The sequence below is a fragment of the Nuphar pumila genome, chromosome 3, assembly GCF_984573655.1.
Source record: "Nuphar pumila chromosome 3, dmNupPumi1.hap1.1, whole genome shotgun sequence".
Lineage (NCBI taxonomy): Eukaryota > Viridiplantae > Streptophyta > Magnoliopsida > Nymphaeales > Nymphaeaceae > Nuphar > Nuphar pumila.
The window spans coordinates 15,206,514-15,233,374 of record NC_143251.1 but is presented as its reverse complement, the minus strand read 5'-3'; the positions used below and the strand labels follow the sequence as shown (position 1 = coordinate 15,233,374).

At 36.1% G+C, this 26,861-nt stretch overlaps 1 protein-coding gene across 1 annotated transcript; it reads right to left on the bottom strand.

Moving 5' to 3' along the window:
• Positions 1–268: 268 nt before the first annotated feature.
• Positions 269–21,886, bottom strand: SUT4 (sucrose transporter 4). Its single transcript, XM_090000588.1, has 5 exons — positions 21,391–21,886; positions 1,432–2,189; positions 1,265–1,328; positions 1,122–1,165; positions 269–528 (listed from the first exon to the last, which is right to left on the bottom strand). The coding sequence occupies exons 1-5, from the start codon at positions 21,884–21,886 to the stop codon at positions 367–369; spliced, it is 1,524 nt and encodes a 507-aa protein (XP_089856714.1). The 3' UTR covers positions 269–366.
• Between the last annotated feature and the right edge of the window lie 4,975 nt (positions 21,887–26,861).

The window sequence follows — 26,861 nt, the reverse complement described above, 5'->3', positions numbered from 1 at the left end:
ACCTTGTCCTACATAGGACTCATTCAACTTTTGTTTCGAGGCATAGGGTCATTTTTGCCATTTCACAAGGTCGGGCCCCATGACATAACATGATGAGGAGCGTATCATCGAGAATACTGACCAAAAAAACACAATCACATGGGACTTATTATGCAAGATAATACTGATTGAGATTCCATTCAGTGGAAGACTGACTATCTTGTAAAGATGCCTGGGTTTAAAAAAGGTAAGCAAATGGGTGAAACAGAAATTGCGGCTTCATTACCACAAATAAATAAAAACATTCACAATTCTTGTTTTGTTCTATACATTTGAAGCTTTGCTTTCTGTGATGTCTGCGTTTGTATAGTGAAGAGATAATATGAGTTATGGGCGGCCTCTGGACTTTTCTGCTGCAGTGCATTGTGGAAGATAGAGGATAGCGATGAGCCCGCTGGCAAAAGCTGCAACAGATCCTACAAGGAGAGAAGGAGCATTGCCACCTCCAAACAGCTGATCCCATGGCCCACTCAACAAGGACACTATCATCTACTCACAACAACACACAAGTCAGCTCAACCTCCATCTGGGGGCACCACAAAAAATAATAAATAATGCAGGATCGGTACTTTGGAATTAAATAATATGCTACATGATTCCATTTTTGTCAACAATGGGGTAGGGAACAAAACTTTTCACAAGAAAATAATGGATGGGACTGGCTCCTGACTTCCTATAAACACCCTCAGTTTGGGCTCTTCTGCTTCGAAGCATTATTAGTACGCAAAGGATTAACATGACCCCTGAAAGTCAATTAAGAGAAGAAACAAAGATAATAGAATGAAATGAGTGCTAAGTTCAGACTAGTTCCTTTTGATTAGCTTTTACCAAAATCAGCCAAATACGACTTATTATGCCTAGTTCTGCAGATGCAAACAATACATATGACTCGTTACACCCAAATTAACTTACCCTATATCTGTTTATTTCAGTTTTATTAACGAAACATAAGTAATGTGGTAACACAGGATGTTTGCAACAAAAACCTGATGACTCGACCCTTAAGATACTCAATTATGAATTTTGGAAGAAACATCATATTTAAGAGGTAACAGAGCACCATGAGAAGACCAGCATCTTACCTGAGGAATTACTACGGATAAATTCAATATTCCCATGGCCAGTCCTGTAGCCAAACAGATAGCATCAATATCTTATACACACATATAAACCAACCAATAAGTGGACAAGTGGATAGCATAAAAAATTCCAGTCAATACCCTACCTTGGCCGATTTCTAAGGATTCTGTGTGAGTGGATATCATCGCATAAGGAACACTGTAAGTTATCTGCAAAAAGATAAGGATAACGTGATGATTAGAACCAGACCTTCACATAACTTGACGTAAAGAAACAATTAAAATCATAATGAAGAGGAAAGGTAAAACCTACAGCCAGTGGTAATCCCAACAGAGAAAAAACACTCAATGCAGCAATGACAATCCCCTTGGGAGGAAGACCCGACTCTTGAAACTGCATTTTGCTCACAATGAATGAAATCAAAAGCATTACGCAAAAGCAGAAAGACATGAGAAGATTCGAAACTCCCCAGATGAAGGCAGTCCCCCACTTTCGGCATACTCTCTCCACTACAAGCGAGGTCAAGCCAAGTACTACAGAATTAAGCAGCAATCCAAATGTCCCCATGCGGACCCCAACATAATAATAGTTGTGAACTACAACATATCCAGATGGAACACCTTTATAAACCTCACGACCCATCCAATCAGTATCAAAGAGCAGAAAGGGAAACCAGCCAAGCCACATTAATCCAGTTACAAGCATAATTGACAACATCGGTCTTGATAGATATCTTAAAGAACCAAGTATTTCACAAAGTAAAGGTTCTTTGACTTCTTCTTGATCAAAGGACTGCTGGACTGCACCTTCTGCAATCTTGTTGCCAATGTAGAGGGGTGCTTCAGCAGCTGCTGTGAGGGTCAAGCATGTAGTGAAGGCTAGAAGTACAAGGCCAAGAAAAAAAGCAGATTTTAGATTGGCACAGTTGATGCCACATGCTGGAGTCAAGGTGAAGGGCAACATTTTGAACCACGCACTGTATGATCCAGTGGCGAAGCCAAGTATGTTACCCACAGCCATGAACAGAGAGTAGTAAGCGTTAGCCCTGCGAGCTCTCCTTGGATCCTTCCCTAGAATCACAGAAGGATATATGATCAATAGTGAAGTTTCCATCAAATTATATATGTAAATGGAAAATGGAAAAGATGAAGCAGGCTAACTCAATCAAGACCACAATCTATCCATATTTTCTTCTTTTCGTTAGACAAGGTGGGGTAAGCCCCTGACAGGTATCAGAACCCTCAGCCGACATGGTGCCACTCTAACAATCCATCAATCTCATTCAACCAATCACAGATTAACTCCCCATAATTGGAAATCTACATTAAATCTAGTTCTCTGTTTTGATTAGTAATTTTTTCATGGCCAATAGGCATTGATTACGATATACAGTGGACTTGTATCAAACAATTCAGTCATAGCTCAATCTTTCTAGGGCACTCAGTAGTTTATTCCTTTCTCAAAAGTAAGCTGCTTTTCTTTTAAAGAAAGTAATACTGGTTAACAAAAACTCTGTATGTTGTGTGTTGGTTGAACAGGTTGGCACCAGCTGCAAGTGGTTTGAAAGTGGCCAATTTTATACAGCACTACTGAGAAAACAAAATTCAAAAGGTCGTTCTCAACTGTTGAGAGGCCATGCAGGAAGCTGACCCTCATGCCAAAAAGTCCCGATAAGGATGGAACATCCTATCAGACTAAATTGGATTAAACTTTTCCCCCTCCAAAAGTATGACGGGGCACAGCCATCTATGCTATGATAAAGGAATACATCCAAAATAATCTTCAGGAAAAAGAAAGGAAAAGTTAGGACGAATAGGCCGATAGCAATTTGGAAAGAAATAATTTGCTAAATTTCTTATGGAATCTTTATCGATTCTTTGATATGAGAACAACCGACTTCCCGACAGAGTGTGGAATCTGTTGAAAGAGAACACTCGGGTCTGAAATTTTAAACCATAAAAAAGATTTGCAGGTTGCCAAAAATGAAATCTGTACTCCATTGACATTGACTTTTAGAACTTCTAAACATTAATATAACCTGTGATGTTTATTTCTTCTGCCAATAATTATGCTAGCATACAAAAATAATGTTCAAGAGCTGTTCTTAAGACTTGACATTTGGCATGCTTGTCATTTGTGCATTATGAAGGATGGAAACAGTATCAGAAATACATCACAAATAAAGTGTACTTTATTGTTGTTTCACTCCAAAATCTGGCTGATGTCTGAAAACTAAACTGAGGTATTCTGATAGATCAGAATATCTTAATGGAGTAAAAACTGCAGCTTACACCTTTTCTTCCCTTTCTTCAATATTTTCTGTTTCAAATGATGTGGGTTAGGAAGAGGATTTTTTCAGGGATTAGTTGAGAAGGTAGTAGAACTTGAAAAAAAAATCATAATATGCCATTTTTCTACTTTTTTCTATAGCAAGTAATATTTTGTCATTTTTTCCTCTTTTTGCTTTTTTGTTCTTTTGAGTCTTGCATTTCTCCCTATTTCCAAAGCATATTTTTCCCATTGAGATTAATGGATTCCCTCTCAGCAAATCCTTCCATTTCCACCTATTTTCTATGTTTTTCTTTTTGCATTTTAAGGGAATGGCTGTATTATTTTCCTAAGGTTACCTTATTTGACTGTGATGCTCAACTAGTTCTTGTTCTTGGAAACTAGTATATCTAATTTATGCTTGAGACTTGGTCTTTTGCAGAAACTAGTGTCTATAGAGTGCAATAATCCTGTTAAAAATAAATACTTTGTGATACAATACAATGCTCCTTCGTCTATAGCAACATAAATGGGCGAAATTCAACAACCCCAAAACACCTAAATGATAAAGCAGTAACTTTTTGTGTGACTTTGCAGTGTACATGAATTTTAGGGAATAAGGTGTGGATCAGTCATGAAAGTTATCATGCATTGTTATTATTGGGCTCAGAGAGATTCAAAAAAGAGAGGAAGTTGTACCTAATTAGTTTAGTAGCTTATTTTTAGTTATTTTTCCATATTTTAATAGCAGTTGACTGTTGATATGATATAGATATATGGGCGACGCGTAGCTGACATGTATGTTATTGACTAAATATTCCTTTTAAGTTTACAAAATCCAAACTCTCTTGTCAGCAGCTAAGTTTTATATCACACAAGCTACAGTAAATAGAAAGAGTACTATGATTTTATCCACTTGGTCAGGAAAAATTGTCATTTAAGAATTCATTACATGAAGAAAATTACCTCATATCTAAAGCAGAACTGTTCTGCACCCTATAAAACTATAGCAAATTAGCATAAGTGAATTATTTGAGAAAAATTGTGCATGAAATTTCTCCATTCCACAAAGTATGTGTGATTCTGTCATCATTTTCACAAACTCATATCGTAGTGGACACAAAGTTCTGCCAATTCAGACTGAAATTTTTGCAGAAAATATTCATTATTTAACACCAGTAAATTTAACAACTCAATGAGCAGACTGAAATACATGTCGGAATCATAATGACAAGTATGACATCAGCATATTGTTTTAACAGTCATTAGCAGTTTATTTATTAGTCCCATTCACTGAGTTGCCCTTTCAGATCCATCCCCCTAGGGCCCTAGTATAGGCACTGATATCACTGACTGTGAAAAGCCCCTGTGCAGGGATGCCTTCAAATAATTAATGTAGTGCTGATTGAGGGTTGATAGATGTGCAATCAAAAGCAACGGGTACATGTGTGTGTGAATTGGCACTGATTCAATAGTGAAAGATCCAAATAGATTAACACTTATAAACAGCATCGGCTGGACCTAGCACACCACGTCAGACCTAAGGCTGTCAATGTGATGGATCCAATGTCGGGTACCTGCCTGGTCCAGACCCGTATTTTCGGGTTTGGCAAGAAAACTATAAACCCGAATAACAAATGACTGGGTTTGGGATTTTGAATTAGAACCCGGTCGGGTTCAGGTCTGAGTATAGGAAATTTGAAAAAGCATTGGGTCGAGTACCCGACCCTATTAGAGTTTGTAAAGACTCGGATATGAGAAATATTATGCGTATCAGGTCAGGTACCCGATTGCATATATATATATATATATATATATATATATATATATATATATATATATATATATATATATATATATATATATATATATATATATATACCTTGTATATCAAGTGATCTTCAACAAAAAATGGTAAATGCCACCAACGAGATTTGAAATCAGCCTTCACCTTTGAAAGTGGAAGGCAATACCAACACACCAATGATCTTTTGTTGGTGCCGCTAGAAAGGTCCTATATATGAATTGATTAAACTATCCTCAAATTTTATCAAAGACTATTTTGGGTAAGTGGTGTCGTTACTGGTGAAAGAAGGGCGAGATTTTAATAAATCGGCATTTACAGAAGAAGGCTTGTGATTGGCTTGTAGTTAATGCATGAGGCATTTACAGAAGAAGGCTTGTGATTGGCTTGTAGTTAATGCATGACGGTGGAAATTGAAAACAGTTATCCTTTTTAGTCATTGGAAGCAGTTGCCTTAGTTTTTCATAAATCTTTTAAATTATCACATTAAACAAAAAAGAGAAAGGAAGATGAAAGGTTAAACTAATCTCTCATACAAAACCCTCACCCTCCCACTAGTCTGTTTTCATCTCTCTCTCTCTCTCTCTCTCTCTCTCTCTCTCTCTCTCTCTCTCTCTCTCACACACACACACACACACACACACACAGAGTGGGGCGATGAAGGAATGCATGTCTGATCATAGGATCTTGTCATTGTCCATTGGAGGTATGTTAAACTTTTGCTATTAGAGGCAAAAAACATAACTTTTGGTTGCACTCACAAGGATTAATCATGTGAGGTTGTGATCCTTGCCCAGCAAAACTCGAGATTAGTGACCAAGTTCATGAAGGCCAAGCATATCTTAGAGTAGAGACACAGGAGTTCATGAACTTGGACATGGCACTCACACTTCACAGAACCCTCATAGTTTTCTCATCTAGAATTAAGTCAAGCTGGCAGATGAAGTCAGGTCATCATGAGTAGAACCTGAACCCCAACATGCCCACTATCTATATGTGTGGGTTCAAGTTGACCCAACCTGACCATGATCTGACCGGTTGACACGGCAGATTAAGATAAGGCCAGACCATGAATAGAATAATGCAAATATGGGATTCATGAAAAATAATGCGGTCGGGTTTGGGTTCTATATATTTGACCCAACTATATAAACACACACACACACATATATGCACACACTGCGAGTTATAGGCACAACTTACTCCCTCTTAAAAACGCACATAAACTGCTGCTTAATAAAATCAATTTTGATATATTTCTCCTTTAAATAAATTCAGGAATTTTAACAATTTAAGCAGCACATTTGTTATACAATAAGCAGAAGCAGTTCATATTAAAACCATTTTTATTTTCAAGAAAATTTACATTTCTTGAAATATACAATTTGTCATTTTTCAAATAATAGCATCTATACCCTTTTTGATTTTTTGCATAACCAAGAAACACACATTCAATGGCTTTAAGGGATAATTTATCTCCTTTTTAATAAATACAAAATATTTACATCCAACAACTCTTAATCTACTTAAATCGGGAGTGGTTTGGTAGAGTTTTTCAATTGGAGACATTTTGCAAAGAGGATGAGGGCATTCGGTTTATAAGATATAATGTGGTTAGTGCACCTTCGACCCAAATTTTTTTTGGAATATTTTTTAAATAAATAAAATTTTTGTGGTTTCAATGATATGACATCGTTTTCTTTGGGCCAAACCATTTTGTTGAGGAGTATTTTGATAAGATCTTTGTTGTGAAATGTTATTTTCTTTCAAATAATTTTTGTAATCATTAGATAAATATTTTCCCCTTGAGTGAGGTCGAAAAGTATTAATATTAGTTTGAAAATAATTTTTCACAAGCTTGTGAAATTCTTTAAAACATGAAAACACTTCGGATTTTAGCCTAAAAAAATAAATCTAAGTATATCTAGTATAATCATCAATAAAAACAACATAATATAAAAGTCCTTTCGATACGATGAGAGCCGGTCCTCGTACATCCGAATGCACAAGTTCAAATGATTTTTTATAAGACAAAGGTTTTAGAGCCAAATGGAATGGATTTTATTTTCCCAAGAATAGAATAATTACATATGAATTATTTTTTAATACAAGTCTTTCAAAAATAAAAAAAGAGAAAATTTAGATACATTTTGATGGCTTAATCTTTTGTGTCATAAAATCAATATCTTTTTCCTTAACAAAATTACAAAATGATTCTTTGAGAATATGAAGAAAATCTATTTAGCAGAGATATCCCGTCTTATGGCCTTCTTCAATCAGCTTTCCTGACTAGCGATCATGCACCCAACACTTCTTAGATGAGAAGCAGACCTCATACTTACAATCCAAAATTTGAGCTACAAAAAAAAAATTAATTGAGTTTTGGAACAACTCTAACCTTAGGAACTTGAAAATCTTTTGAAATATTTTGAAAGTACCAATGCTTTTGATTTCTAAATTAGTTCCATCGGCGATAGAAACACATAAATTATAAAAGGGTTTAGTGTATCCAGATAAGAGGAATTCTAAAGGAATCATGTGAAAGGAGGCACTGAAATAAAGTATCCAAGAACATGTACTGAGAGGAGAGGATGTGGAGATGACGGCGGGGGAAGTATGAGTGGAGGATGACTTAAGAAATTGTTGAAGTATAATGAAATGAGTGGAAGATAAATATAAGCCAACTAAGGGCATACAAAAGCACAATGCTATGTGCGGACAACATAAGAAGCCAACTAGGGCTTGTAACAAATGTAAAAAAATAGAGGATTTTATTAATGAAATGCCTACCTCGAAGTATAAAATAAATGGGGACAATATGTCCCTATTTATACACAACAACTCAAAGAAGAGAGAGCCTTGAGAGCTCCCATAGAGACGTTGGGAGCCCCAACGACTATATTTATAGTTGTTGGGAGCAATCCCAACGGCTCTATGGGTAATTCCCATAGAGCCCCTAATGGCTAATAAAATTATATTTATTAAAAATATAAAAAAACTAACTAACTAACCTATTCCTATTAAACTAACCTAGTTACATGTGAAATGACCAAAATGCCCCTATTGGGCATTATATATATTATTTTATATTTAAGAATATATATATATATATACACTTTAACATGAAGTACATTTGTTAATTGGTTGATATTATCCTTAAGGTCTCCTCCTTTCTTATTTGCCTCATCACCTTTTTTGGATGACTCTTCAATGGTAGCCACCTTCTTAAGCTTGGAATATTTTGGTTTAATATGTCTCGATTCATTACAAAAGTGACATATCACTCTTCTCCCTTCACCATTGTTGTTTATTCTAAAGTGAGGAAGCTTATATATTTTGATGTTGTTGTCGGGTCTTGACACGGCAAGAACTTACTCACTCCCTTTGGTCATGCCCAAAGTTACCGAAAGCTTCTTAGATAGGTGGGAAGCCCGCTTCCTGGAAACTCGTTTTGTAAGCGCGATACTCCTAGCTTCTGAAACTTGATGAGAATCTCACTTCTCCCATGCTTCTACTATATTCTCCACATGCTTCATCTATTCTTCTTAATTCTTATATATTCTTACTCTACTTTTCATGTTTTTTATGTGTTTCCTCACGCTTCTCACTCACTTCCATGTGTTTTCTCTAATTGATAGTAGTCAACATTTTTAGATTTTGTTAAACGTTTAATTCTTACACTAAAAAATCATGAAATTTAAGAAGTCACTTTTATTTTAGTTTTTATTAGTGTTTCATTTTGATTCTCATTCAGTTGTTATATTTCTTATTTTTATTTCTCGCTTCTCGCTTCCCGCTTCCTATATATCTTTAAATGCATTGCTTTTCACTTTCGCTTTCCGTATCGTTTCTCGCTTCTGCTTCCTAGTCTGGCAACCTTGGTCATGCTAAGTCGAGTCTCAACTTGGTACACCTCGGCAAGGACCTCACTAAGAGACGTAATGGTCTTATGCAAGATAGAGGACCTAACTTGCTCAATCTCGGGTCTCAACCCAAATAGAAATGTAAAAAGTTGTTCCTTTAATTGGTTTTGCCTCGTTTTGATTGTCGGGCCTTCCCATTTAGGTTCAAGCAAGGTCAACTCATTCCAAGGAGGAGAAAGAGTTTCATAGTAATATCTCGCACTCTTATCTTCTTGTTTTGTGGTTCGGATCTTCTGTTTAAGGAAGTATTATCATACTAAGTCTTTTTGCACAAACATATTCTTGAAAAAGATTCATGTATCACAAACCTAATTGAACTTCAAAATATTGGCGGTTATATTTAGTTTCATGCTATTTAGTAAGATTAGGATTTGAGTGTTCTCGGCTTCCCAATCCTCTATCTTGATATGATATTATCTGAGAGCTCTCTCTCTTTCTTCATCATCAAGGGCTTTGATTGATCTTCGTCTCTCTTTATGAGTATGAGTTGTGGCTCACACGTAGCGCTCATGTACCTCCAAAGCTTTTTGCCCTTAAGATGGTTTTCCATAGCGGCAGCCCATACTAGGAAGTTTGAATCAATTAATGATCACCATCATGGGTTCTTTATTGCCCATCTTCAAATGCTTGAGGAGGATCCCTTCTTTGCCACAACCACGAACTTTAGAGAAGTATCACACAATCTCAAGAGCCTATGGTTCTTATACCATGTAATGAAACAAAGAGAAACACAAAAACAAGGCCACTAAGGGCTTATAAGATCCAAACAAATGTGCACAAACACTAGTCCACCAAGGGACAATACACAAGCCACTTAAAAGACAAATAATCTCAATCTAAATTTGCTTTTGATATTGTTTGCAAGTCCGAAATCACAAATGATAAAAGAGTAGGTGGAAAATAAAAAAACAATGTCACTAAGGGCTTTACAAGATTACGATCACAAAAGTAAATAAGCACAAACCAATGCCATTAAAGGCCTACAAGAGCACAACACAATCTGCACAAGCACAAGTCCACTATAGGACAAAACAATAGCCGTCAAGGGGCAACAACACAAGCACTAAGTGCAATAAAAAATTAACTAAATAGAAAAACACAAAATGTAAAAAATATTCATCTTTATTGAGCATAAATGTTTAAGAGAAGCTTTATCCATACAAGAGAGATTTAATCCCTATTTATATACAAAACAACCACTAAGAGAGGCTATTAGGAGCTCCCAAGGAGTCGTTGGGAGCTTTCAACGGTCATTTAGCTCCCAACGGTCATAAAAATGATTGTTGGGGAGCACCAATGACTATTTGGGAGAATGCCCAAAGAGCCCTTGGTCTTTTGGGAAAATGACCAAGAATAAAATAAAATAAAATAAATAAAAAATAAAAGATTGTCCCTAGAGGACAGATTCTATTACAAGAAAAAAAGACCAAATTACTCCTAACAATAACAAAAAATAAAAAAGAGTAAAAAATACACTATATATATAAGTACATATACATATATTTTAACACCCCTCCTCAAACTTATGGTGTGATATACCGAAAGTTTGGAAATACAACAAAGATTCAATGGAAAGGGTCTAAGTCTTCAAATGTCTCCAACAGAAATCTCCATCTTTATGACATATTAGTGTTTTGCAAATACAAAGCTTCAAATGTCTTTTATTTGTGATAATCCCCAATCGCCTTCATCAGCTATCTCCATCTTTATGATGGAACAAAGATATTCATTTCTCAATCCATCGCATATTTAAGAACCCATAGATAAAATAAAACAAAGGTCCCAACAATAAAAAGAAGGTATTCTAACCAAATAGTTATGAAGTTTCAAAACAAATATATATATTTTGAACAAGAATAACACTCAAGGAAAAAAAATTTAAGCAAAGTACTGATAATTTTTAGAGATATTAGATAACCATTAAGAAAGATAGGAGGAGCATTCCTCAAAAGAATTTTTTTTATGAAATCGAATTTAGACAATCATAGACTCAAAATCAACATATTTTTCAAGAACACATAAGGATTGATCATAAGGGAACTTATCACTAAAAAACATATCAATTATCAAGAAGAGATAAACAATGATGTATTAATAATATTTCAACTTTTTAGAAAAACTCTTTAACTAAACCAAATCAACAATTTATACTAAAACAACATGCATATAAAGTATAACGCTAAAAAAAGCCCCTCAATAAAAGAGGAGTTAATTAAATTTATGCATGCAACAATATGAACAAGATAATCAATATGAAACACATATATCCAACATGCAATTAAAGCATATTTAATGCACATAAGACAACAATAAAAACAACTATTTTTATCAATAAAATGCACATAAAATGCATGATTCTAATTTAAAGAATCAAATATCCTTCAATTACGAACAAAAGTGTCTACCAATATCAAGTGGACAACTCACAAGTGTTTTAGTAAGAAACACACTCTCAACACCCACAAAGGGGCACACGCAAGAAGGGTCACAATATAAAGAATAAGATTTTGTTAAACATCATAAGTATGCAAAAAATGCTTAAAATTTTTATCCATAAACATCTTTCGTACAAGGAAAAATGAGTTGTAAAAGATTAACAATTTCAAAGAGAGATTTAAAAAACCCACATAACAAAGAAAACGATAATTGCAAATCAATACTAATTTGCGAAAAATATGAAGAGATTTAAATTATCATAAATATCAAGAAGAGATATTTTGTAAATATCAACAATAGTTTGACCACCAAAAGCAATCACCTCACTAGGCCTCCAAACCTCAAACATCAAGCATATCAACAGCTAGAACAAGAGCAAAATCATCATGCCACTAAAGGGTCAAAGAAACACACGAAGATGTGTATAAACATCTCTTGCCTACATATAATGACACTTAAATAAAAGTGTATCGACGACTAGAACAAGAGCATAATGTCCACAATGGGTTAAAATCATACATGAAGGTGTGAATAAACAACTCTTGTCTACATATAATGATACTAAAAAACCAAGTGTATCAATGATTAGATCAAGAGTATAATGCCAACGACGGGCTAAAATCACATACGAAGGTGTAAATAAACATCTCTTGTTTACATATAATGACACTAAAAAATCAAGTGTATCAGCGACTAGATCAAGAGTATAATGTCAACAATGGGCTAAAATTCACACATGAAGGTGTGAATAAACATCTTTTATCTACATATAATGACACTAAAAAATCAAGTGTATTAGCGACTAGATCAATAGTATAATCACAATGCCAACAATGGGCTAAAAACACACACGAAGGTGTGAACAAACATCTTTTGTCTACATATAATGACACCTAGATAAGAGGTATAATAGGAGGAAACATAAAAGGTAAGAGAGCTTGTAATGAAAACAAACTAATGTTATTAATAAAATTATCAATTTTAACCATCTTTCGAAATACCATGGTTTCAAAAATAGATACCCATCACAAATAAATGGAGCTATAATCATTCATAATAACAATGGTCATATAACAAATGAGTGATACAACACACTCAGATCCAAAGATCAAACAATTGTCAATTAGAGTCAAATCATAAGTTGACAATCTAAACTGGCATAAAACGAGGTGCACACAACTCATCCCAACATCTCTTAATAAAAATTAACAAGGCCAAGAGAAATGATGCATCATATAAAATTTTGTGAAAGACATAACAAATGCCATAAGAAGACAATAAATACTCACAGAAATCATTTTCCAAAAAGTGAGTTCAAATATAAGAACCGATTTAAAAAAACAAAGTTTTAAATCAAATTCAATAACGGTAGATGAAAAACTTGGACTAAATGTAGTGCAATTATATGCACATGCAATCATAAGCATTGTTAATATAAGCAAGTTATATAGAGATAGCTCAATCTAGATTACAAGTCTAATATTAGACAATCAATACCATTAAAGAGGACCAAAACATATATAGAGATTCTCAATTAACCATAAAAAAAACCAAGTGCATACACAAGTACAATTAATCATAGATTCTTACAAAGAGATCAAAAGAACTTATGTATATGCAATAATCTAAATAACTTAAAGCCACATATCTTATACAAAAGACATGCATAGGAACAAATTTAAGCATATATGCAAGTGATAGATTTAAGGCACTAAGGGCTCAATATAAAAATTTATATTTTATAAATAACAAGTATGCAATCACCAAGAGTCTTTAATTAAGAAGACACATGTCCACCAAAGATCTAAGTGGACAAACACGTCAATCAATAATGGACAAGTACTAAAGTGAACCACGAGAGAAACACATGTAACTCCTATAAAAACACATAATTTTCTCATGATTCTCACCTTAATATTTTATTTAAAACAAAGTATGCGACACAATATTTAAATCACATGCAAAGCATGCAAAATAATGCCATGAGACTAATAACATAATCATAAGTATCACAAAAATGATCAACAATATAAACACCTAATATCATAACTATTGTCTCACAAAAGACCCATAAAATGATCAACAATTTATTAAAGTGAATGACTTCCCATAAGAAATTATGCTCAATACCTTGTGCACGATCAAACAATCTTATTTATCATGTAAGGCAATCATAAGTGTATAAGGATTAAATATCAATAAAATTTATTTTATAAGCTAGATCATAATTTTTAACACTTCATATACTACTTTTAATATACCAAGAGTAAAGAGAAATATTAAACACAAGTTCACGCAAAATTTCATAAAATTATACTTGTAAAATATACACATCATTATTTTGAAATATATAACAATTTAAAAAAGAATAAAACCAAGTTCAACAATATGAACATGATTTGACATTTATAATCATGAATTGTTCAAATAAAGCATCTAAATGCTAACAATACATGTTCAAGCATACACGATTGCATACATATATATCAAATAAAGCAAGTTTTGAAAAATTAAGATTCAAACATGATTTCAAAATATACATATATCTAATTTCTAAAAAATAAACAAATAAGTCTTATAGGATATTTAATAAAAAACAAGTCCAACGATGATTAAAAAAAATCATTTAAAGAGATTTTTTTTGTTTTAATAATAATAACAAATTTATATATATATATATATATTTAATAATAAAGAATGCATAATATATGGAATAGATAACACAAGAAATACTTAAAGATATAACATACATACAACATACATACCGGATCTATATTTCCCTTGAATCCAAGTCACACAACAATCATGAATCCTTCACGAAGCACAAACTCGAACCAAAGAATCTAAAGACCTAAAAGAGGCAAAATGCCAAGAAGAATTTCTTGGCCCTTATACCATGAAATGAAATAGCAAAAAATACAAAAACAATGTCACTAAGGGCTTTACAAGATTATGATCACAAAAGGGAATAAGCACAAACCAATGCCATGAGCTTACAAGATCGCAACACAATGTGCACAAGTACAAGACCACTATAGGACAAAACAATAGCCATCAAAGGGAAACAACACAAACACTAAGTTATATAAAATATTAAGAAACTAAATAGAAAAACATAAAATGTAAAAAAATATTCATCTTTATTAAGCATAAATGTTTAAGAGAAGCATTATTTATACAAGAGGGGTTCAACCATGGTTGCCAGTCGAGGAAGCGGGAGGAGGAAGCGATACGGGAAGCAGGAAGCAGAAGCGAGGCACTTTCAAAAATTTAGCAAGCGGGAAGTGTGGGACTACTCAGAAGCGAGTCACGAACCGTCTCGGAAGCTAATCGGAAGCGACCTAGAAAGCGAGGGGGAAGCGAAAAAAGAAGAAAAATAAAAATAAAAAATAAAATGGAAAAAAGAGGGAAGCGAGGGGGAAGCGTGCTTCCCATAAAAGGGAAGTGTGCTTCCCAAAAAAAGAAGGTGCTTCCCCACACATTCCGGAAGCGCGACGTTTCGCGCTTTCAAAGTGCGTATCGGGGAAGTGTGCTTCCCCTACTATAAGGGTGGTTCCGGTAACTCTAGGTTCAACCCTCATTTATACACAAAACAACCACTAAGAGAGGCTATTAGGAGCTCCCAAGGAGTCGTTGGGAGCTCACAACGGTCATAAAAATGACTGTTGGGGAGCACCAACGACTATTTGGGAGAATGCCCAAAGATCCCTTGGTCTTTTGGAAAAGGGCCAAGAATAAAATAAAAAATAAATGACTATCCCTAGAGGACAAATTCTATTACAAGGAGAAAATGCCAAAATAACCTTAACAATAACAGAAAATAAAAGTAAAAAATATACTATATATATAAGTATATATATACATATATTTTAACAGTCAACACCAAAATGCGAATTGATGATGAAGAACCTCTTGAAGATCTCACTCATTACAGACGGCTTATTAGAGCACTTTCCTACCTTTCAATTATTAGACCTGACATAACACACGTTGTACACACAGCTAGTCAATTTCAGCACGCTCCCACTTCTTTTCACATTAGAGCAGTTTTACGTATTATTAGATACATTAAGCAAGGTTTAAAAACCCGTGACTCGAGACTCGACTCGTTCTTTATTGACTCGTGACTCGACGGGTCAACTCGGTAACTCGGACTGGGTTTTGTTAACTTTTGATTTTAAAAGAAAATAATATATAATTTGTCTCAAACCATGTTTTTCAGTAAACAAGAGATGATAAACTCATATACAGGGGCTCATGTTAAGCAAAATATGTCTGTAGTTGGGACTTTTTAAAATTGTCAATGCTTGGTCTGTACTGAAGTTGATGAGACCTGACCAACTCATAAATGTTGTAATGGCTAGTTCACCAGGTTCTACCTTTTGTAGGCCCAATCCACTTCAAAATCAGAGTTTGATCCTGGCTCAGAAAATATTGGACTTGTGCTTTATGAAACATGCCCACATATCAAAAGTAACCATGTACAATATAGAATTATACTTTTAAGCTGCACTAGGATGACTGCCAGAAAAAATTGGCCACAGTATCTGATTATGCAGAATAGACTCACAAGGAAATCATCTAATAAAAGACAATATTAAACAGCAGAATGAGGGGCCGAGGCTTATAGTTTTTTAGATGAAACTATGAAGGATATCCAATGTGCTTTGTAAGAGAAATTCAGCCATACTATAAGCTCAAGAATCACAGTCATAACAAGCACATAAAACTTGCTCATGTAGTGTACACTGCAAACTACACATAGACAAGTTATTTTCAAAGTCATGATCCTATTCAGTCATAAAAAATAAATTAACATTATAGCCATTTCAGTAATTTGAAAAATAGAAAGATATTTGAGAGAAAGTATGGGTTACATACTATGTGTGAGAAAATCCATCAAAGAAGAAATTCTCAAGACAACTGATCAAATTATACATGCCAATTAATTATTTCCTATTGATGCAAGAAACAATTTTTTTTATTTTGAAATACCCAAAAAATCAAATTTCAAACATCCCAGAACTCACCCGAGTTAGGCCGAGTCAAGCCCGGGTTTTGGCAACCCGAGTTTGCCTTGCCGGGTTGACTCGCTGGAGGGCCGAGCCGAGTCAACGAGTTGACTCGACGAGTTTTAAAACACTGACATTAAGTCTTTTCTTTTACGATGCCTCTTCTTATCTCCTTCATCTTCATTAGATTGAATTGCTTATACTAATGTTGACTTGGGAGGTGATCCCAATAACAGGCACTCAACCACTGGTTTTTGTGTTTTCTTAGGTGAGTCCTTGATTTCGTGGTGGTGCAAGAAGCAGCAGAAAGTTTCTCTTTCGTCAATCGAAGCTGAATATTGAGTCATGGCCATCACAACGATGGAGGTAGTCTGACTTAAAAGATTGTTGGATGACATGAGTTGAAGTGACAAATGCATTATGCATGTGCTGTGACAACAAGAGTGTGATCTACATAGCTAGCAACCGAACATTTCATGAACACACCAAACATATCGAAATGGATTGTCACTACGTCAGAGAGGAGTATCTACATGGGATTATTAATCTGCCTTACGTTACATCAGATACCAATTAGCAGATTTCTTCACCAAACCTCTCGTCGCTCTTAGATTTCATTTCCTCTTAGACAAACTTTTGATCATTGTACCGTAAGTTTGAGGGAGAGTGTTAAAAAGTGTATATATATATATACACTACGTGTATATACCAATGTATATACACGTATTATATACATATATAAATAATATGTATATTTATTTATTTTTATTTTATTTTATTTTTCTCTTTTAATTTGTCTAATTCATTTTGAACTATACTCAAACTAGTCAACACTTTGTTGTTGACTAGTTTAAGAGCCGTTGGAGCTAGTCCAATGGCTACAAAATAGAGTCATTGAACTAGCTCCAACGACTCTATTTGAGCCTCTTCAAGGCCCATTTCTTCCTCCCTCTCATGTGTATAAATAGGGGTGATTCCCCTCTCATTGTATCAATGCTTTTTAAGCATTTTATGTGAATTAAATAAAGATTATTATTTTACTCTTGAGCCTTCTCATTTGTGCCCTTTTGTGGGTTGTGGTTAATGTGTCTTTAATAGACACTTGTTGTGAGCATTTGTGCTTTTGTTGAAGGTCTCCATTGCATTACATGCAATTTACACCTTATGTAACTTCCATAATCATGCATTAAGATTCTAATTGGTCTATTTGCCTTATTTTGGCTTCCTAAGATGATATTAATTGTTCTATTTGCTTCCTCTAGTGTGGTTCAGATGGCTCAATTCAGTGGATAAGCAAATACAGTCATATAGCACTTAAGAATCTATTAATGGACACTTATATCAGCCTACACCATTAAGATATAGCAGGGATTTTAGTTCCCTTACTAAGCGCACTGAGATTTACTACACCAAATCCAAGGATAAATAACACCTTAGGTTGGCTGGATACCGGAACCAATGTTGGCAGGCTACTATGAGATTTTTGTTTCATTATTAAGAACATTAATTAGTTACAGGGCCATCCAGATCAATGACACTATGCAATTATTGGGATTTTTTTTGCAAGAGAAATTCTCACAATAAATTAAAATGTCATTTTTTCAAAAAATATCAAGAAAATAATGACCTATATATGATTTAAAAAGATAAGAAAATATATAAAAATGTAGGAGTTCTCAATAAAAAATTAAAATGTGTTAAATATCAGGATAGTATCAGAATAATAGCAATATTTTGAATATATGAAATTTTATTGGTTTTCAAGATTACCTGATAAGGACTGGGAGCAGGTGCCTATGGCAAGCAAACTGATATTTTCTGGGTGTTTTCCGCATATCTGACCCTGCAGATATGTTCAACATGGTTGATTTGTTAGGAAATGATACTTGGATCATGTTTTTTATTAAAAAAATTGAGTTTTTAAGCCTTGAATACTTATGAAAATTTTAAACCATTGATTTTCAAACCTTATGAAAACCTACCCATGTGATGGAATCAGATGATCCAAGAATCAATTCCTATAAAATAACAATGTAGAACACATTTGTATGATCAGATTTAAGAAAAAACATGAAAAAAAACTCCTCAAAAGCCCCGTATGATGGCTGCAGGCATGGATTAGTGCAATCAGCTGCAATCAGCTACACCCTACTATACGGTTATACCTGATAAAATTGTGATATTTCAAAATATTGCAATCATTGTGACTATGGTCCATATCATTTATCAACCTGCTGATGGATGTTCCAACTGGAATTTAGATCCGAGTCAAAAGTCCCACGAGAGGCCTAACCATATACACTAGAAAACGGCCCGTTCTTATGAACGGGTTGAAAAACAAGAGATATGCGGACAGCAATAAGTAAAAAAAAAACAGCTAGCATGTCCAATACTTGACTTGTTCTTAGCTTTCATCCAAAACATTAGTGTGAGTACATCAATTTTTTAAATTTTTTTAATTCACAACCATGTACATCATATAACAAATTTTAAAGAAACAACCTAAAACTATAAAACAATATTGAGATGTAAAGTTATTCAAGTAGATAAATCATAAAATTTGCAATTCACATGGGAACATAGCAGTTCCGCAAAGGCTCCAGCAAGCTACTCAATCCACAAGCCTTCCTTCACTATATATATATATATATATATATATATATATATATATATATATATATATATATATATATATATATATATATATATATATATATATATATATAACTGCCCAACTTCTCGTTTTGCCCCGTTCTGCCCTCTTAAAAAATGTCATTTTGGGGTTTTTTCCTCACATCTAACACCATAGATGTGATCTATAGGTTTTGTTTAGTGGGAACGGGCTTATGGATCACCGGAATCTGACCCGTACACAGGTTTTTCCAATGATCCAAAATCAATGGCTATGAAGGTACCAGTTTTTCCCGGCTCATAAAATCATGTTTTTTCGTTGAAAAAACATGATCCAAGAGTCGATTCCCACTAAATTGAGCATGCTAAACACATCTAACAGTTCAGATTTATCATAAATAATTCAAAACTATGGGGCAGAACGAAAATGGGGCCTAATATGTTCAGTTCTCTCTCTCTCTCTCTCTCTCTCTCTCTCTCTCTCTCTCTCTCTCTCTCTCTCTCTTATATATATATATATAGGTAGTTGCTCACACATTAGGTGCTAAATGAGCGTGCTAAATGGGGTTTTCAGTCTTTTTTCATTTTATTTATAAATTCTGACCATACAGATGTGATCTATGTACTTGATTTTATAAGGATCAGATCTTGAAGTGTTCGTTTCCAACACATGGATGGGGTTTTATAAGGTTCAAAAAATCAACTGTCCAAAACCTTTGTAAATTTTCAAGGCTCCAAATATTATTTTTTTCATCGAAAACACATGATCCAGGTGTGGATTCCTAGTAAATCGATCATGCCCAACACATTTATGGGGTTGGAACTGCAAAAAAAAACACTGAAAGGGCAGAAAAACCCATTTAGCCTGTATCATTTAGCATGTAACATGTGAGCAGCTCTCTCTCTCTCTCTCTCTCTTATATATATATATATATATATATATATATAATGGAACTGGAAACCTATAAAATGGGCACTGTGCTAAATGAAACATGCTAATGGATTTCTGATGTTTTTTTCAAAATTCTGACCCCATAGATGTGTTCAGCATAATTGATTTACAAGAAACCGATACTTGGATCATGCATTTTGGATGAAAAAATTGGTATTTGGAGCCTCAAACATTTATGAAAATTGTAGGCAGTTGATTTTTGAAACCTTATAAAAACCTATCCATGCATAGTAATCAAAAGATCCAAGAAGTGATTCCTCTAAAAACAAACATATAGATAACATCTGTACAGTCAGAATTTCGAAAAAACACCAAAATCCAATAGCATGTTTCATTTAGCAACGTGCCCATTATGTAGGTTTTCATTTCCCTATATACATAATAAAAGAAATAGACGACACATTGAGAGAGAGAAAAAATTTAAGATGGCAAGTCGAATGCGCTATGTATAAGAAGAATAGATACGTGAAGATCTATAATAAGAAGACCTTAAAAATTGGTATCCGAATTAGAAAGCAAATAAAAGAAATTACAAAAAAAAGGACACCTCATGAGAGAGAGAGCATAAATTTTGGTATAATGGAGAAAAGACATCTAAGCCACAAAGTTTAAAAAGATGCAGCGTCAATTTTAAAAAGATTTTAAAACAGCAGTACAATTTTGTGCAACGCTGCCCCTAATATCTTTAAAAAGTAGTAAGATTATGACTATTACTATTATTATTATTATTATTATTATTATTATTATTATTTAGTAGTACTAGTAGCAGCCACAACAGCAAGTGGAGCATAAAACAACCCGACCAGGGTCATATTGGTTCGTTACTGCAGGAGATGGATCCGGATCTAGGATATGGCTGGAACCTTTGGATCCGGGTCGAAGTCCAATACGCCAAAATTGGTCTCTGGTCCTATCAACGAAGCTGCAAGAGAAGAAAACCAGTATAGAGAAGAAGAACAAAAAAAAATACCAAAACCATCCCTTTCTCCATTGTATTTCCCATTTTACCCCTCTTACAAGTGCAGAACGCGTGCAGGTGTCCGAAGAGATAAGAATATTATCGTAATTAGAAAAACAAAACGAATAAAGAATGGTCACTGTCCATGAGGGCAACAACAGAGAAAGGGTCCGCATCACAAACCCCCCACTAACAGTAACAGAATTCACAGTTCAAAGAAAATCAGTGAAGAAATCAAAAGGTGCAAATATACGAGTAAAAATTTTTCCGGTGAGGAGAAAACTTGCCGGTGAAGTCCGCAAGGAGAGCTCTGCAGGGACTCTGGATCAAGTTGTTGGCGAGGTCGAGGAGCCAAAACCCCAGCACGAAGACGGCGACAGCGCGCGGCCGGGGCCCGGGGCTCGGGGGATCGCCGAGCAGGGAGCCGATATCGGAGGAGAAGCCGATGATGAGGACGGCGAGGGCAATGGCGAGGGCGCCGGCGACGATGAAGGGGCGGCGGCGGCCCCAGGGGCTCGCGCAGCGATCGCTGAGGTAGCCGGCGAGGGGCTGGACCACCACGCCGGAGATGGGGCCGCAGAGCCAGACGAGGCTGACCCAGGCATGGGGGATGCCGAGCTCCTGGACGTAAGGGGTCAGCAGCGACAGCTGCAGCGCCCACCCGAACTGGACCCCGCAGGCCACCGAACCCACCCGGAAGAGCCGCCTCAGCGGCACCCGATCCCTCCTGGTCCTCCCTTCCTCTATCCCTCCTCCTTTGAAAGATGACGAGGATATCGTCATCTCGTCGTCTTCTTTCCTTCACTGGTTCAACTTCTCCGATGGTGTAGTCGTCCTGCGGAAGGGAGGGAGGAAGGGAAGGGAAGGGCTGGGCGATGATAGAGCGAGGGAGGGGCTGTTTATTTCGAGCGCGTGAGAGTGCCAGGAGGATTCTGTTGCACGGCACCTGGTTTTTTCTTTTGCTTTTGCTTTATTCTCTGCCTTTTCTTTCAGCTGACGAACGGTAGCTATCGGAAAGCGTGCCTGGGAACTCATCAATGTTTCAATTAATGGAGGGCAGTTTCGTCGTTTGCATGGCGATTGGCGATTGGCGATTGGCGATTGGCGTTTGTCTGGCTCTGCTGCTATCGTCTGAGACTGGGCGGTCGGTTTGGGTCATGGGGCGGGTTTTCTTTCCTGTTGGTGGGTGACGGTGCGGATTGGGAATCTACCACTCATCTGATCTATATCAAGATGTTCATCCAAAGTTGGCAGGTATCATATATACCAAACTTAGTTAAGATTTTTTTCTTGGAAGACTTGAAAACTAGATGAGAATGAAGATATAGTCGTGCTGGCTCATCCTATCATACTTATAGACGTCGTCCCAAAAGCCTAAAACTCTAAAGTTAGAATGCCCCCAAAGCTTATATTGGGTGTCCACTTGCGCAAGGAGGTGTCGCCCACGGAATCAAACCTTAACCGTTCTTCTAACAGACATGGCCCAACCCACTACACTGACTCCTTCGGAGCAAATTATCATAAACTTTACTTACATGTGACCAACTTGTTTCTTGGAAAACTTTTTTGTGAAGCTAAAAATCTAACTTTTCCAATATCTTAAAAAAAAACTCATGAAAAATGCATGGGACACTCTTTTTTATGGAGTGAAAAATCTTTTTTATGTCAGATGAGAAACTTGTTTTATATAAGAAACTCACTTTTCTTTTCTTTAGGGCACTTTTGGAAGTGAGAAAAAATTTTATAGGAAAAGAAAGTTTTGCAGAGTTTTTTATAATTGAAGTTTTTCAAAAGAAAAATTTTTGCTGGTTTGTGTAATATAAGAAAAACAGAGTGGGACAATAGTCTGTGTTTGCCGGAGGTGAGATGGATGATGGTGAGATGAGTGGTGGGGAGTTTAAAAATAAATTTTCTCTTGGTATGAAACATTCTTTCACCCTTCTAGGAAAATATTTTCTATAAAAAAAGTATATTTTTTGAGCACGTTTGAAAGAGAGAAAAACTCTTATAGGAAAATAATTTTTTGCCTATGAGAGTTTTTATATGAGAAGTTTTCAAAAAAAAGTTTTTCCTTGTTTGTGTAACATGAGAAAAATAGATTGGGAAAATATGAAAAAAAAATGAGAGAAAAGAGGAGGAGGGTGTGGTGAGATGGATGGTGGTGGTGATGGTGAGATGGGTGGTGGAGAGTGTAAAAATAGATTATTTTAGTAGGAAACATTCTTCCACCTCCTTCGTGGATGAATGTTTCTTATAAAAAATTGTATTTTTTAGAAAAACTCTCTTAGCGAAAAAGTCTCTCTGATTTGGAATGATCAGAAAATTCATATTATTTTGCATCACTTTTCCTACATCTTTCTCGCTTTCAAATGTGCCTTTTAGAAAAACTCTCTCAACGAAAAAGTTTCTCTTGTTTGGAAAGGACGGTTCCAAACAAGAGAGTTTTTCGCTGAGAGAGTTTTTATAAAAAATACACTTTTTGATATTGGGGGTGGAGGTGGAGGAATGTTTCCTACCAAGAGAAAATTTAGTTTTACTCTCCCCACCACCCATCTCACAACCACCTATCACCCTCCTCCTCTCTCTCATTTTTTCATATATTTCCACTATGTTTTTTTTTCATGCTACACAAACAAGTGGAAAACTTTTTTTTATAAAAACTTGTATCAAAAACTTTATTTTCCTATGATAGTTTTTCTCTCTTCCAAACATCCCCTTAGATAAACATGTTTTTCTTATATTTCTCACATATTTCTCTTGAATTTAAAAAAAAATCAATAAAGGGTACACTTATTTAAAAAATTAATTGTTTTTTTTTTACTTTATATGTATATTCTTTTTATAAGCAAGCTGGGTTGGGCATACCCCCACCGGTTATACAACCATACCATTGGGATTTGAACGTACAACTTCCCAACACAAAGTGACATGCATTCACTGCTCCTACCAGACAACCGGCAGAGGCCCCGTTGATTGCTTTATATGTATATTACTAATGATAGGGCGCTCCCCGAGCACCAACACCCATGTAAGAGAAACCATGTGGATGTGGAGGTTGCATCCTGTCAAACATACCTCATAGATGCATGCAACATAGCATGTAAAAATAAGATTTTCTAGGTCATGAAGTTTGGGCACATTGTGGACTATTGATTTTTGAAGATCTTAAGAAACATATATGTATATCACAATCACATAATCTAAAACTTGATTTCCACTAAAAAACATAATCATATTTAGAGGTTGCATCCTCTGAAGCATACCTCATAATTAAATGCATGCAACATAGCATGTAAAAATAAGATTTTCTAGGGCATGAAGTTTTGGCATATTGTGGACTGTTGATTTTTTAAGATCTTATGTATATCACAATCACATAATCTAAAACTTGACTTCCACTAAAAAAACATGTTGATCATTATCCATAAGGTTTTGATCAACCAAAAGCACAAGAATTTGAAAATTTATTGTGTTTACAAGGTGAATGTAGGTGCTCCCGAAGCACCTTATCATTACTTTTTTTTTGTATAGGCAAGTTGGGGTTAGGTAGACCCCTACATGACAACCATACCATTGAGATTCTAACTTACAACGTCCCAACACAAGGTGACGTGCACTACTGTTCCTGCCGGACAAGCAGAGCCCACGTTGGTACACCCTATCATTACTAATAGCATGAAATAACCACGACCTCTGCAGCTTGCTCACCAGAGGTTATAGTAATGTTGGTATATCTTCCTTTCCCACAGTCAGTATTAACAATTTTGTTTATGCGAAGCTTGATCAATACAATTATTTGTTATGAAAGAGTCGATTTATACAAATTTTGCTATCATTCAAACTCTTGGGTTACGGTGACTGTTGCAAGTGTTAACCCTACTTACTCGAGCTAGTTAAAGACTAACCAACTTTACTTTGTTAGATCAACGTTACTTTGATCAAACTTTTGTTGGAGTCACCCACATGCGTTACCCCAATTAAAGGACTCCCATGAAAGTGTCCCTATCGAATAACCTTCACGGTTTTAGAAGGGAACAATAGTAATTGTTCCCTAATAAAGATTTACACTATAAAAATGGGTATAAATAAAAAAACCCGTATTTAAAGAAAAACACAGAAAAAGGTTAAGAAAGAAATTACCTATTTCTGAATTTTTTGACTAAAGAGAAAAAGAGGGATCCTGCTCACCGACTGCTGAAGTAGCCTGCGCAGCTTGGATCCCAACATTGGGTTATGGGCCCACACCATACTTTTTCGCTGCGTGGGCCCGTTGGCATTTTTTTAGTGACTGTCACCATGGGGCAACAGTGTTTTCTGGCAGCCCATCACCGCAAGGCGATACAGTTCATCGGTTCTCAGTCATCGATGGAGCAGAGTCATCGTGGGGCGACGTTGGCAGCAGGCAGCGACAATCGGGCACAAAAAAATAGAGTTGGGATTTTACTTGCGCCGTTGGGTTGCAGGGAGGACGACCGACGTCGAGGTTGCCTCGAACTGTCGAAGGGTGGGGGAGTTGTTTTTGTCGGATCGCCAACATCCGTCCGGTGACGTGCAACAACAAGGGTTTTAAAACCCCCCTTTTCCCATTCTTTGTTCTATCTGTCGTTAGGCAGTGGGGCTTTCTCGTTGACGTCTGCAGGACATCATGGGTGCGTCATTAAGAAGAGGCAGCCTTCGTCAGCCGTTTCACCGGCACCATGGTTCGTCTAGCGTCATGCGGCATCTAGGGCGGCGAGCCCTCTTTTTTTTTCTTGGCTTCCCCTCTACCGTCGGGCGAGGTGGGAGAAGTCATCGTCGGAGGCCGTCGGGGTCGATGCTATTTCCACCATGAGCAGACCGGCGATGTGGGTCGCTACCAATCACACATTTTTTTCTGTTCCCCTCTACCGTCGAGAGAGGTGGGAGATATCGTCGTCGGGATCTTGTCGGAGAAGTGTCACCGGTCGGGCTCCTTGAGGGTCGCCGGCAGGCCTGGTGGGTAAACCCTCTTTTGGTTTCACCATTTTTGTAAACAGAAACACTCGGGTTTCTGTTTTTGTTTTTATCAGTGGAACTGGATCGAGTCCGATATTTTTGACCCGATGACAGTCCCGATCCAAACCCATTCAGAGTGGATCGAGTCGGTCATTTTCCTTGGATCAGACCCGGACCCATAATGGTTATGGGTATGGGTCTAATCCAGAATAACTGGGTCTGACCCGAGTTATGATTGGATCAGGAATAACCCGGATCTGATTTTGTATCAGGTCATACTCGGATCCGGCTTGTACCGGGTCAAACCCGGATCCGGTTAGTACCAGGTTAGACCTGGATCCAGATTATACAGGGTTAGACCCAGATCCAGATCATGCCCGGTCAGACCCAGATCTAGTTAGTATCGGGTCAGACCCGGATCCAGTAAGGGTCCAGGCACTATTTGAACTGAACCGGATCTGTGACTGATTCGGTCATTTTCTGAGACCAATTCAAAACCATTTTTGACCGGTTCCTTCCAGTTTTTCACCGGTTCTGAGATGCTAAGATCTTATTTTCGTAAATATAAGAAGATACGGGGATTTTAGTATACGGTTATAAGGTTTTATGAACTTTTGTTCATACTTGACACCAGTTCATAAGGTTTAAAACCGGTTCGAACCCTTGGATATCCGGTTCGGGATTGTTTCAAACCGGTTCAAAGTATTTTCAGATCGGTTCCTGCTTGTAAACCCCAAGTTTTACCCATTTAAGCTCGGCTTTTGTTATTGTTCATGCATTTTAT